At 41.9% G+C, this 12,232-nt stretch overlaps 1 protein-coding gene across 2 annotated transcripts in view; it reads left to right on the top strand.

Moving 5' to 3' along the window:
- The window catches only part of PARP14 (poly(ADP-ribose) polymerase family member 14), a 53,907-nt gene extending 41,883 nt beyond the window's left edge, over window positions 1-12,024 (top strand). Inside the window, exons 14-18 of one of the 2 annotated variants that reach the window (XM_082740273.1) lie at window positions 397-996; window positions 2,276-2,409; window positions 5,868-6,042; window positions 6,903-8,977; window positions 9,239-9,407. In XM_082740273.1, coding sequence (XP_082596399.1) covers window positions 397-996; window positions 2,276-2,409; window positions 5,868-6,042; window positions 6,903-7,192 — 1,199 coding nt within the window. In that variant the 3' untranslated portion in view covers window positions 7,193-8,977; window positions 9,239-9,407. Of the gene's footprint in view, window positions 1-396; window positions 997-2,275; window positions 2,410-5,867; window positions 6,043-6,902; window positions 8,978-9,238; window positions 9,408-11,567 lie in introns of those variants that run through there. The other variant, XM_082740274.1, reaches the window with a different exon arrangement.
- The last annotated feature ends 208 nt before the right edge of the window (window positions 12,025-12,232 follow it).

Below are 12,232 nucleotides of genomic sequence, written 5' to 3'. Positions count from 1 at the left end.
TATGTGTATATTACACACATGCACACAATGGAATATCATTCAGCCCTAAAAAAGAAGGAAATCAGCCATTTGTGGTAACATGAATGGACCTAGAGGGTACTGTGCTAAGTGAAACAAGACAGAGAAGGACAGATACTGTCTGATCTCACTTATATGTGGAATCTTAAAAAACAAACAAACTCATAGACACAGAGAAGAGATAGGTGGTTGCCAGGTTGCCAGAGAGAGCAGGGGTGGGGTGGGAGATGAGGATGGGTGAAACAAATAAAGGGGTCAAAAGGTACAAACTTGTGGATATAAGATAAGTAAGCCATGGAGATGTCATGTGTAGCATGGTGACAAAGAGAGGGAGGGAGAGAAAACAATAGCTAATCTTCCTTTCTTTTCTTTTTTTAGCATTTATGAAATCCCCAAGTCCATTTCCACAAAAGCAGAATCCCTTGGTTTTGAAAAAGAAAACAGAATCAGCAAGTTTTCAGGTGTGTGGTGAAAGTGAAAAATGTATAAAAAACGTTGTCTCCTGGATACAGGATTTGATCACAAAGGAACTATGTCCTTACACCTATGAAGATGAGTATATCAAAGATTTTAATGAGAAAGAATATCAGAAATTGAATGAGCTACAGGAAAACTTAAATATTGCCATTTGCTTGGACTACAAAAGACCCTTGATTGAAGTTTTTGGAATTGGCAAAGATCTGACACAGGCTAGAAATGCAATTGAGGAAATGATCAAAGGAATGAGATTGGCCAAGGAACAGAAATCCCAGGCAGAGTTAATCAGTGAATTTATAGAATGGCAATATTGCAAAAATAGTACTTTTCAGAGTTTTGACAAAATAACCAATCTGCAATTGGAGACTGCATGGAAGGCAAAGAAAAGGAAAACTGTTGTCAAAATTAATCATCAGAGCTACACAGTGGACCTGACTACACACACGGCTACAGATGCAAAAGGACACAGTTTACCTGTTCAGCGCCTCATGAAATCAGAAGGTGAGTCGGACTGTGGGCTTGCTATCCATTATTTTACACCTCCTTTGGATTTAACACCATTCTGTACATATGTTGAAATTGTATTCACGTAGATAAAATTGAAGCAACCCCTATGGAATGAAATAGAAAACTTGGTCTCTAAGCTAAGGAGCTTATGTCATGGACAGGGAGATGTGGCATAGGTGCACTCAACAGCCCTAGGACGACCTTCTTAATGGTGACCAGACCCAAACCTTGCATTTGTTCCTGTCTCTACAGTTTACATGCTTCCCAGAGTCAGTTCTGCTGTGGAGGTAATGGCTGCTTCAGTCAGGAGATGGAAAGCCATGGGCTTTAAAGAAGAGTGGCCTAAGGTTTTCTAGAACAAAAGAAGACAGCCTGGTCAGAGTGGGCACTCGCTGTGTCCGTGACTGATAACCCAGGGAGGATTGGGAGCCTGTGGGATCTCCTCCCAGAATTTACTTCCTCCCCTGCCCTGAACATAAGGTTTCCTTAAGGCACACACCAGGAAAAAGACTTCAGATTCTCTGACTAGATCTGCCCCCCATGAAGGGAATGCTTGTGCTATGTAGATAGCCTTGCCTGCCTATGAACCACACAGGTCCTCCAAGGGAGACTAGTAAGTTGGCTTCCAGTACAGAATGTTCGTGTCTTGTGAGATCCGTGTGAGTGAATTCTTCAGACTCTGAGCAACCCCAGGGAAAGGACAAATCAAGTATACCATTCTGTTCAGCAGAAGGGAAGGCAGAACTGTCATCACCTGCCACAGAGTCAAACCTGCCGTCCACCTAACCCTTAAGGATGCAGGGAAGAATAATGACAGAATAGATGTGGAGGGCCTTGTGAGGGTGAGGAGTTCTGACAAAAATCCACCCTGTTGCAACAAGACCATCATAGGGAAATAATTTCCTGTTATTAAATTATGACATATTAGAGACTGAACAGAATATGCAGCTGAGTTACACTACACAATTCTCAAATGTAAGCGTGATTGAAACTTACTAAGATGCAGGTACCCAGGCTCCACTGCTCTGAGAGTTTGAGTCATAGATCTTTGGGTTTTTTTCTTAACAAACATTATGGCTGCTTCTGCTGTCAGTTGTCCAAGGGCCACACTTTGAGAAACATTCTCCTAGAAAGACAAGGAACTTCTTGAACACATGGAGTTAGGGGATTGTAAAGTAAGAACACAGATGATACTCAGTTCTTCAGAGTAGACCAGGAATGTGCGGATGGGCCTTCCCCGGTGTGTGGGAGTTCTCAAATGTCCTCTTTACAGTTAAGACCCCCGAGCACTGGGATGATATGAAGCAGCAGGATTTCTGTGTGGTAGAACTCCAGCCTGGGCATGCAGAATATAACACGGTGGCAAGCAAGTTTAATCAGACCTGCTCACACTTGTGCATAGAGAAGGTAAGCCTTCTGCTGACATGGAATTTTCTTAATGATGGAAATGAGTGGTCCTGGATAAATATATAAATACATTTGCATTAATTTACCACCCCCCCTTTTTTTGGCTCAGAATTAGAATATTCTATGGTAATCAGATTTTAGGTTGTAGATTCTACTCCTATTACCATTATTACAGACACGTTAAAATGGAGATCCTGTCAGGTATTACAATATAATATTAGATTGCCATATGATATTAGAATACTAAAACCAGGTGTTGACTTAGGAAGGAGCTGGTTAGTAGTGATCTTGAAGAGACAGCTGGTAGAAGTCTTCCCAAGAGGAAGAAATCTTTCCCCAGAGGAAGAACCAGTGAGTGACTCTAAAGAGGAAAGAAAGGGGAAGGTCCCCAAGAAAAAAGGAAAGTCTCTTCCTCCCGAGGAGAAGCCACTCAGTAGTGGACGTGTGGAGGCTGCTGGAAGCAAGACCAGCGGCTCCAAGAAAAGGAAAAGTTCCAAAAGTTAGCCCAGGAGGATTAAAATGGACATTCCCCCACCCAACCCTATAAAGCGAAATCACAAGAATCCCTGAAGCCACGTAATTAAAAAAAACAAAGACAGAGCTTCAGGATTGATTTGGCAACTAGCAGACACCACAAAGAGTCACGCAGAGGCCCTCAGATCAGGATCGTATGCTCCTGCCCTGCCATTCACAGATCAGCAGTGCACGCTTCCAGGATAAATCCAATAGTCCTTTCCTTTTCATCTCCCTTATTTTGGCAACTTCCACTTAAAAAAAAAAAAAAAAAAGATTTATTTGAGAGAGTGAGAGCACACACGAGTTGGGGGAGGAGCAGAAAGAGAGACAATCTCAAGCAGACCCCCCAGCTGAGCACAGAGGCTGACGCAGGGCTGGATCCCACAACCCTGAGATCATGACCTGAGGCGAAGTCAAAAGTGGACACTAAATCAGCTGAGCCACGCAGGCGCCCCTGGAACATTCCACTTTCAAACATCACTATTGCTCTTTGAAATTATGTTCCCATTTGATCTGTGGCAATCTGATATTAATGCTTTCTTCTTTAACTTATTTTCTTTTCGTTATCCCGGTTATCTATTTCTCCTCCAAACCTCTAATCCTAGCTTTACCCACATTACTTATATTTTGGTCTTCTGTCTCTGTACTTCTCCAGGAAAAGTTTTTCCCTTCTTGGCTTCAGCTGTTATTTCAATGTTGGTAGCTCCCAATCAATCTCACCAACCTGGACCTTTGATCAAGCTTTACAACGTATTCCAGTGACCTATATAAAATCTCTGCTTGCCTATGTAGCTGCAAATCAGTTTCTCTCAACCTAACCCATCATCTCACTATTTCCTTTTCCTTTCTCACTTCTGTCCTTGGTCCACCACTTTCTGAGTAAAGCTAGATGTCTTTGGGTGCCTTCCCTTCATCCATCATAACGAGTTTGCCAGTAAGCCCTGCGTTTTCTCTCTTTGCAAATTTTTCTTACTCTCTATTTCTGACACCACTCTTTATTCATGTACTTAAGCACATAATAACTCAAGAAGACTTGGCATTTATTACAAATATATGCATCATACCTTCAGATAAAATAAATAAATGAAGAAAATGGACAAAAAAAGAGGGAAGGAAAAATAAAGTAATATAGAGGTATTATCTATTTACAAAAATACACGAGTTCCTGGATAGTTACGAGAGGTTCACAGGATGGTTTCTGAGCTTCCTAGTAGACAAAGTGAAGAAGTAAACACCCAGCCTCAAGAGTCACCATTTCTGTCAATCAGAAAGAAAACCATGTGCTCGGGAGACTCTCAGCTTTTCACAGTGCTGACACTACTTGAGAGATTTGGCCTATGAACAGGTGCTGGAGAATATCTCCAAAATCAACCTCACAATATATTCAGTATCATATTTTATACCATTGCTTTTATTTTTAATCCCTTCAAGCAAAACAATTCTGAGGTACCAAAACAATGTGGTTCAGGTATGCAACACTCTCATGGGCTGGTTCTGAGAAACAAGTAAGTTTCATTTCAGATACCAAGCACAGTCATCTATCTGGTAGTGGCTGATTGGCCCATTTTGATGAGATGCCAAGTCCAGACAGAAAAGGACAGTCCAGTGGACCACCAATGTCTGCAGGGGGCCCTGGAGGCTTGCCATGTGTTAGGGAATGGCCAGAGAAATTATTTCACTGTTTTTTTGGGTTTCTTTTTAGTGGATCCTTCTCTCAAATAAAATCCTATGTGAAAGTCCAGTGTGTGAAATAGATAGACGTAAAGCTACTTATGGTACCTCTGCAGAAATCCCTAACAGTGTGAAAACACTAAAAATAGGTGGTTATTATCCTCCATGACAGTTAGGGCCTGTGACTAAGATTTTTAACATCCGTAAACTTCCACATTGATGGAATAATTTTGCCACACTTGCCTTTCTCTCTCTTTGGGTTTTTGCTGAAGCATTTGAAAGTAAGTTGCAGATATCATGACACTCCTGAATATTTTAGTGCATATCTCCTGTGAATAAAGACAGTCTCCTAAATAACAACACTGCTATCCCATATTTAAAAATGTACAGTAGTTCGGTAATATCTAATAGAATCCATATTCAGATTTCCCCAACTGCTTACTTTCTTATCACTCTCCCCTCTCCAGTAGGCCTTTGGTCATTCTGTCTCCTCTGTCTCTTCTGATCTAGAATGGCACTCTTACATTTTAAAAAATAATTTTTCATAATACTGAATTTTTAAAAGAGTTTAAGCCAGTTGTGTTATAGAATGTCCTATATTCTGACTCTGTCTTGTCTAGATTTTCTTTTCTTTTTTTTTAAGAACTCAAGCAAGTTTGCTTATAGAGTCAAGATCTGTCTGATTCCTCCTGGGTCCTGCTATCCAGGACACAAGGCATTTCCACCACACAATGGAGGCCACTTCCCAAAAGTGATGGTCAAATCATGGACACTATGATCTGCAACCAGATCTCACCCCACCAGGACTCATGCCCCACTCTTCCAACCGGATCAGAGATTAATTTTCATCAATTAACTTCTTCTGGACTAGATCCTCTAGTGCTTCTCCCATTAGTAGAACGTGGCTAACCAGGTGAACCAGTGTCCCAAAAGGACTGAGGAGGAGAGAGGCCAAGGGACCGAGTGAAGTAGACAGCAACCAGAGCAGTCATTGAACTGAAGATAAAAAGCAGGAGTTGGGGAGGCTTGGTCAAATCCTAAACACTGTTTGCTCTCATGTAGTGCAGTACAAGATGTTAAAAACTGAAATTAAATTTCTTCCCAAGGTCTGCTTTTGTGAAACACTGGATCTAAAAAGATTTCTGAATGTAGAATGGTGCCATCTGGCATTGAACTTATTTTAATTTTTATTTATGAAAAATAATGGTCATATCTGTATCTTGCCAAAGACTCTTGGCACCGACAGAATATTGCTCCTTGTTGATTTGCAGATTGAGAGGATCCAGAATCCACATCTCTGGAATTGCTACCAAACAAGGAAGAAAACCATGGATACCAAGAACGGGCATAAAAACAATGAGAAGCAGCTCTTCCATGGGACAGATGCTGACTCCGTGCCACATGTCAACCGAAATGGCTTTAACCGCAGTTATGCTGGAAAGAACGGTAAGAAAGCAAGTAATCTGGCTGCTCTGAATGGGGTGTCAGCTGTGAGAACCCAAACTGGCGAGGGACAGTGTGGACTGATTGCATTGTGTCCCTTCGTGGTTGGCGGCCATGCTGTGGCCAGAGTTTCACTCCAGGACTGCCTGGACCTCTGGGATGGAGGAATCACATTTAAAAATTAAAAACACATGAAAAAAAATTTTTAGGAGGCTTTGGAGAGAAGAACTGAACATTATTTTAACCTTATTTGACGTATTGGGTCAACACATAAGATTATAGACTAAACTGAACTTGTTTTTTTGTTTTTTCAGTGTTCTAAGATTCATTGTTTATGCACCACACCCAGTGCTCCATGCAATACATTCCCTCCTTAAACCACCACCTGGCTCACCCATCTCCCACCCCCACCCCTCTAAAATCCTCAGTTTGTTTCTCAGAGTCCACAGTCTCTCATGGTCCATCTCCCCCTCTGATTTCCCCCTACTCACTTCTCTCCATCTCCCAATGTCCTCCGTGTTATTCCTTATGCTCCACAAGTAAGTGAAACCGTGTGATAATTGACTCTTTCTGCTTGACTTACTTCACTCAGCATCTCTTCCAGTCCCATCATGTTGATATAAAAGTTGGGTATTCATGCTTTCTGATGGAGGCATAATACTCCATAGTGTATATGGACCACATCTTCCTTATCCATTCGTCTGTTGAAGGACATCTTAGTTCTTTCCACAGTTTGGCGACTGTGGCCATTGCTGCTATGAACATTGGGGTACAGATGACCCTTCTTTTCACTACATTTGTATCTTTGGAGGTAAATACCCAATGTAAACTGAACCTCTTAAAAATGTTTTTTCTCTTCACAGCTGTGGCATATGGAAAGGGAACCTATTTTGCTGTTGATGCCCGTTATTCTGCTAATGATATATACTCCAGACCAGACAGCCGTGGGAGAAAGCATATGTACTATGTGCGAGTACTTACTGGAAACTACACACGTGGAAATCACTCACTAATTGTGCCTCCTCCAAAGAGCCCTGAAAACCCTACTGACCTGTATGACACTGTCACAGATTGTGTGCAGAATCCCCACTTATTTGTGGTATTTTATGACTACCAGGCTTACCCAGAGTACCTCATTACTTTTACCAATTAACATCTGAGTATCCTTCCCAGAAGACATTGCTCGTCTATACATGCCAAGTTGTAAAACAAGTTTTAGATTTTTTTCCCTCTTAACAGCATTTTGTAAGATCAAAGGATCCTTGTCACTGAAATCAGACTTTCTTCAACTTCTCCTTCATACCTGGAATGAACCTATCTTAACAGCAATACATTTGAGAATTTAAATCACATAACTGAGTTACAATTGTGTATCCACAACCATGGACATCAAATCTGCAGAAGGAAAGAACAGGGTTGTAGTCTTGGGAAGGAGAGAATGAGTTCACCTTAAAGGCAGAGAGCACAGCTATGCAATTTCAGCGCTGCTGCAAAGGAGACAGCTGTATATCATGTCGGGATGCCATATTCCTGTGAGAAGCACAGTATTACTGAGTGGGGAGGACTGCTCATTTCCAGGCGGCCAGGGATGTTGTCTCTCTCTCTTTTTTTAATTCCTGGGCTGAGATCTGTGCCTGATGTAAATAGATGCTCCAGAACATTCCATAAACCAACTAAGAAAGAAAAAAATTAGTTAGACTCCAACCAAAGTAGGAGCCATCTCTTTAATATCCTTGACTTGTCACTTTGCCTTAAATTGAACAGATTCTGTGACAGGTAATTCTGTTCTTCACAAACTGCACCATGTGCAGTGGGACATGTGGGACAACTCCAGCCTGGCTTCTGTGTCCTGTACAGTTGAGGGGCCGTGGTCTAGCTTGTGGCCCATGGGAACTGGGTCCCATGGACTTGTGCAACACAGCAGTTCTGGCTCCGAGTGGTCCTTTTCCATGTTGACCCCAAATCTGCCTTCATCTAACTTCTGTTGGTGACAGAAATTAGATGACAGTGACAACAGTGGGATACTTTCAGGGTGAAACCCTTCTACTATGTTAAGATTAAGTGAGTTCCAGTATTATTAATATTTTCCTTGGCAGTCTAGCTTTTGATGATTTTAAAGACTTTAAATAAACCAGAGGAATTAAGCAGCCATATTGCTAATTTGCTAGCTCAGTATCTATTAAATAGTAGTGTTGGTTTTTAAAAAAATTTTCCCCAGATAAATTTCAGATTCAGATACTGTTTATTGAGTGCCTAGATCGTACCAGGTAATATAATATGTGCTTTATAGTATTTATCTTATTCCTCCAAACAATCCTGTCAGGTAAGAATTGTATCCCCATCTTAAAGTTGGGGAAACTGACGCTCAGAGTATAAGAAGCTTCCTCGCCTGGGGTCACCTAGGTGGTAGCCCTTAGAGACAGAAACCCAGTCCCGATTCCTGTGTTACCACTACACCACTACAGAGCATAGCCTTTAGATTAATGTTACCATTTCGGGAGCATCTCAGGTAATCTATGAATGACCCTCATATTTCCTTGGCTTTTTCCTTCTGGCTTTGGTTTCTGTTAGAGTCTTCATTTGAAGCTCTGTAGGCCAAGAGGCTAGAGCTGATGCCCTGTGCAGGTGGTGCGCTCTGACACTAGGGGGTGTTGCGAGGAGGGGAAAGGAGCTCTTCCTTGGCTGCTGTGAACTACTTGCCTCAAGTACAGGAAGTTGAGGGGACCGGAGTTCTACTTCATTAACGGACATCTTGAAGTTTTTCTTGCTGGTTTTTGTTTTGCTTTGTTTTTTAAGATTTATTTATTTTGAGAGAGAGAGAGAGAGAAAGGGAGAGAATCTCAAGCAGACTCCCTGCTGAGTGCAGAGCCGGACACGGGGCCCTATCTGACCTGAGCTGAAATCAAGCATCAGATGCTTACCTGCCTGAGCCACCCAAGTGATGAGGGAGCAGGAGGCTGGCTGAGAACGGAGCAGGGGCTGGCACCTTGCACCCCCTCTCCACCTACTCCCCTTGGTAATATGTGTGACAAGCCACTCCTCACAACCCGGGGCAGCAGCATCTCCGTCTGCCCACGGGTCCTGTCCTTTAATAAACCACCATTTTGCACCAAAGATGTCTTAAGAATTCTTTCTTTAGTCGTCAGCTCCGAACCTCACCCCACCAAACATGACTTAGGTTCTGGGACTTCATCACAAGTGCCCCTGTTGCTGTTAGTTTGTTAAGTGGCTTGACTCATTATTGCTTGGGCATGGCTTCCCAGCCACTGGCCTCTGAGCTCAGCTCATCCAGTCAGTAAATGTTATAGTTATCCTCAATCTAAAGAAATGTCATGTACCTCCTTTTTGAATAAAATACTTGGAAACTATCTGGTGGTAAACCTCTTTATCCTTAAGGGCATCTAGATACAGGAAAGCTGAATGATAAACACAGGCCACTGTTGATAAAAGACTACAAGAAACCATGAGAGCATCAGGGGGTGCCCAGAGTGTTAATAATATTCAGCTGAAAATGACAGTAAGAGCGCAGTACAGGTTTAGTTCAGTAAATCTGAAGGGCAGATGGACTCCCACAGGAAGCTCCTGCTAAACCAAGCTCAATTCAAGACTGTGATGGGTCTTAGGGGATTCCTCTAGGGTCAGAGATTTTTAAACATTTTTGGTATTCTTAGGTCCTTAGTGTTTAGGTCCTTAGGTATCATCTTAGGTCCTTAAGTGTTTGCTGAGCTAGCAAGTCCTGGCCCACCCCAAAGGAGTCACGTTCTGTAGCTCTAGAGAGGTGCCTAGATATCTGCATTTTCAGCAAACACCTCAAACGATTCTGATAATCCTGATACTCGAACTGCCTATGACTTTCATGGCTCCAGAGACTTCTGCCTTCATGGGCCCCTTACTCCATAAAAAGTGAAAAAGTATTAACAATTACATTTTCCAACTGCACTGATACAAACATGAATGCAATGAAAACTAGATTATATGGGTTTTTTTAAAAAATTAAAAAGAAACTAAAACATTTTGGGGCCATGAAAAGCTCATGGGTCTTAGCCACTGTGCCAACTGGACAGGTTAGCCTTACTGATGCCTGGACATGTTAGGTGCAACGCTGAGCCGCACTTTTTTTTAACTTTAAAAAAAAATTATTTTTTCAGTGTTCCAAGATTCATTGTTTATGCACCACACCCAATGCTCCATGCAATACCTGCCCTCCTTAGTACCCACCACAAGGCTCACCTATCCCTCTACCCTCCCCTCCAAAACCCTCAGTTTGTTTCTCAGAGTCCACAGTCTCTCATGGTTCATCTCCCCCTCCAATTTCCCCCAATTCACCCTTCCTTTCCTTCTCCTAATGTCCTCCATGTTATTCTTTATGCTCCACAAGTAAGTGAAATCATATGATAATTGACTCTCTCTGCTTGACTTATTTCACTCAGCATAATCTCCTCTAGTCCTGTCCACGTTGATACAAAAGTTGTATATTCATCTTTTCTGATGGAGGTATAATACTCCATTGTATATATGGACCTTATCTTCTTTATTCATTCGTCTGTTGAAGAGCATCTTAGCTCTTTCCACAGTTTGGCAACTGTGGCCATTGCTGCTATGAACACTGGGGTACAGATGGCCCTTCTTTTCACTACATTTGTATCTTTGGGGTAAATACCCAGTAGTGTAATTGCAGGGTCATAGAGAAGCTCTATTTTTAATTTCTCAAGGAATCTCCACACTGGTTTCCAAAGTGGCTGCACCAACTTGCATTCCCACCACCAGTGTAAGAGGGTTCCCCTTTCTCTACATTCTCTCCAACACTTGTTTCTTGTCTTGTTAATTTTGGCCATTCTAACTGGTGTAAGGTGGTATCTCAATGTGGTTTTGAATTGAATCTCCCTAATGGCTAATGATGATGAATATTTTTTCATGTGTCTGTTAGCCATTTGTATGTCTTCTTTGGAGAAGTGTCTGTTCATGTCTTCTGCCCATTTTTTGACGTGATTATGTGTTTTGTGAGTGTTGAGTTTGAGGAGTTCTTTATACATCTTGGATATCAGCCCTTTGTCTAGAGAGTCATTTGTGAATATCTTCTCCCATTCTGTGAGTTGCCTCTTTGTTTTGTTGACTGTTTCCTTTGCTGTTGCTCAGCTATACTCTTAATAGAACTTTTGTTTGTAGTTCTTACAGTCTCAGTGAGACTCAGTGAGATGAGCTGGAACCTGTTGCCCCACCCAGGAGTGGCCCGGTCCTGGGAGCAGGGGATGAGCCTGTAGTCTTTAAGGCCTCTGGCCTCTGCAGGGTCAATATATTTATCTAATAATTTCACTCACACATGCTTACTTATACAAGAAATGCAGGATGAAATGGGACCCAGCTCCCTGAGCACCCAATGGTCCCCCCGTTTGACTATCTTTCCTCACTGACATACTCTCCTTCACAGATAGCCAAGATCTCTATCTTGATAAAATCAGGAAACTATCTCCCATCACCCATTTATACTTAGAAATCCCTTCATACTAATGTCTTAACTCTCTTTCCAGCTCTCTGCATGTCAAAGACTGTTACCTCCAACTGCATCAAGTGCTTTGTTTCAGAATCTCCTTCAAACTTTTGTGACCCCAACCTACAGGAGGACATGAAGAAAAACAATTTATATCAGGCCCAGTTCATGCACAGATACAACTGAAAAGTTATATGAAATATATTTATCCAAAAAAAAAATACTTTTCCTGGGAAATTTCATGAAATAATATTTATACTTACTAATGAATTCACTGAAATAACCTATTCTATTTAACTTTTAAAAAATGCTGGTCTTGGGGCGCCTGGGTGGCTCAGTGGGTTGAAGCCTCTGCCTTTGGCTCGGGTCGTGATCCCAGGGTCCTGGGATCGAGCCCCACGTCGGGCTCTCTGCTCAGCAGGAGCCTGCTTCCTCCTATCTCTGCCTACTTGTGATCTCTGTCTGTCAAATAAATAAATAAAATATTTAAAAAAAAATGCTGGTCTTGCCCACTATATCGATTTTATTACTTACTAATGGGCCACAACCTGCAATTTGAAAAACAGTAGTCAAAGGAGTAGCAAACATCAAAAATAAAATATCTGAAGAAAACAGTATGTCTAGTTCTGCAATAAGGATCTACCTACTAAGGGGAACAGACATCTTATCCTTGGCCACAACACCCTCTACCACAATGTGTTTGAT

The sequence above is a fragment of the Mustela nivalis genome (assembly GCF_964662115.1).
Source record: "Mustela nivalis genome assembly, chromosome: 1".
Classification (NCBI taxonomy): Eukaryota; Metazoa; Chordata; class Mammalia; order Carnivora; family Mustelidae; genus Mustela; species Mustela nivalis.
The sequence above is the reverse complement of the archived record's forward strand: the minus strand, read 5'-3'. Positions and strand labels throughout refer to the sequence as shown.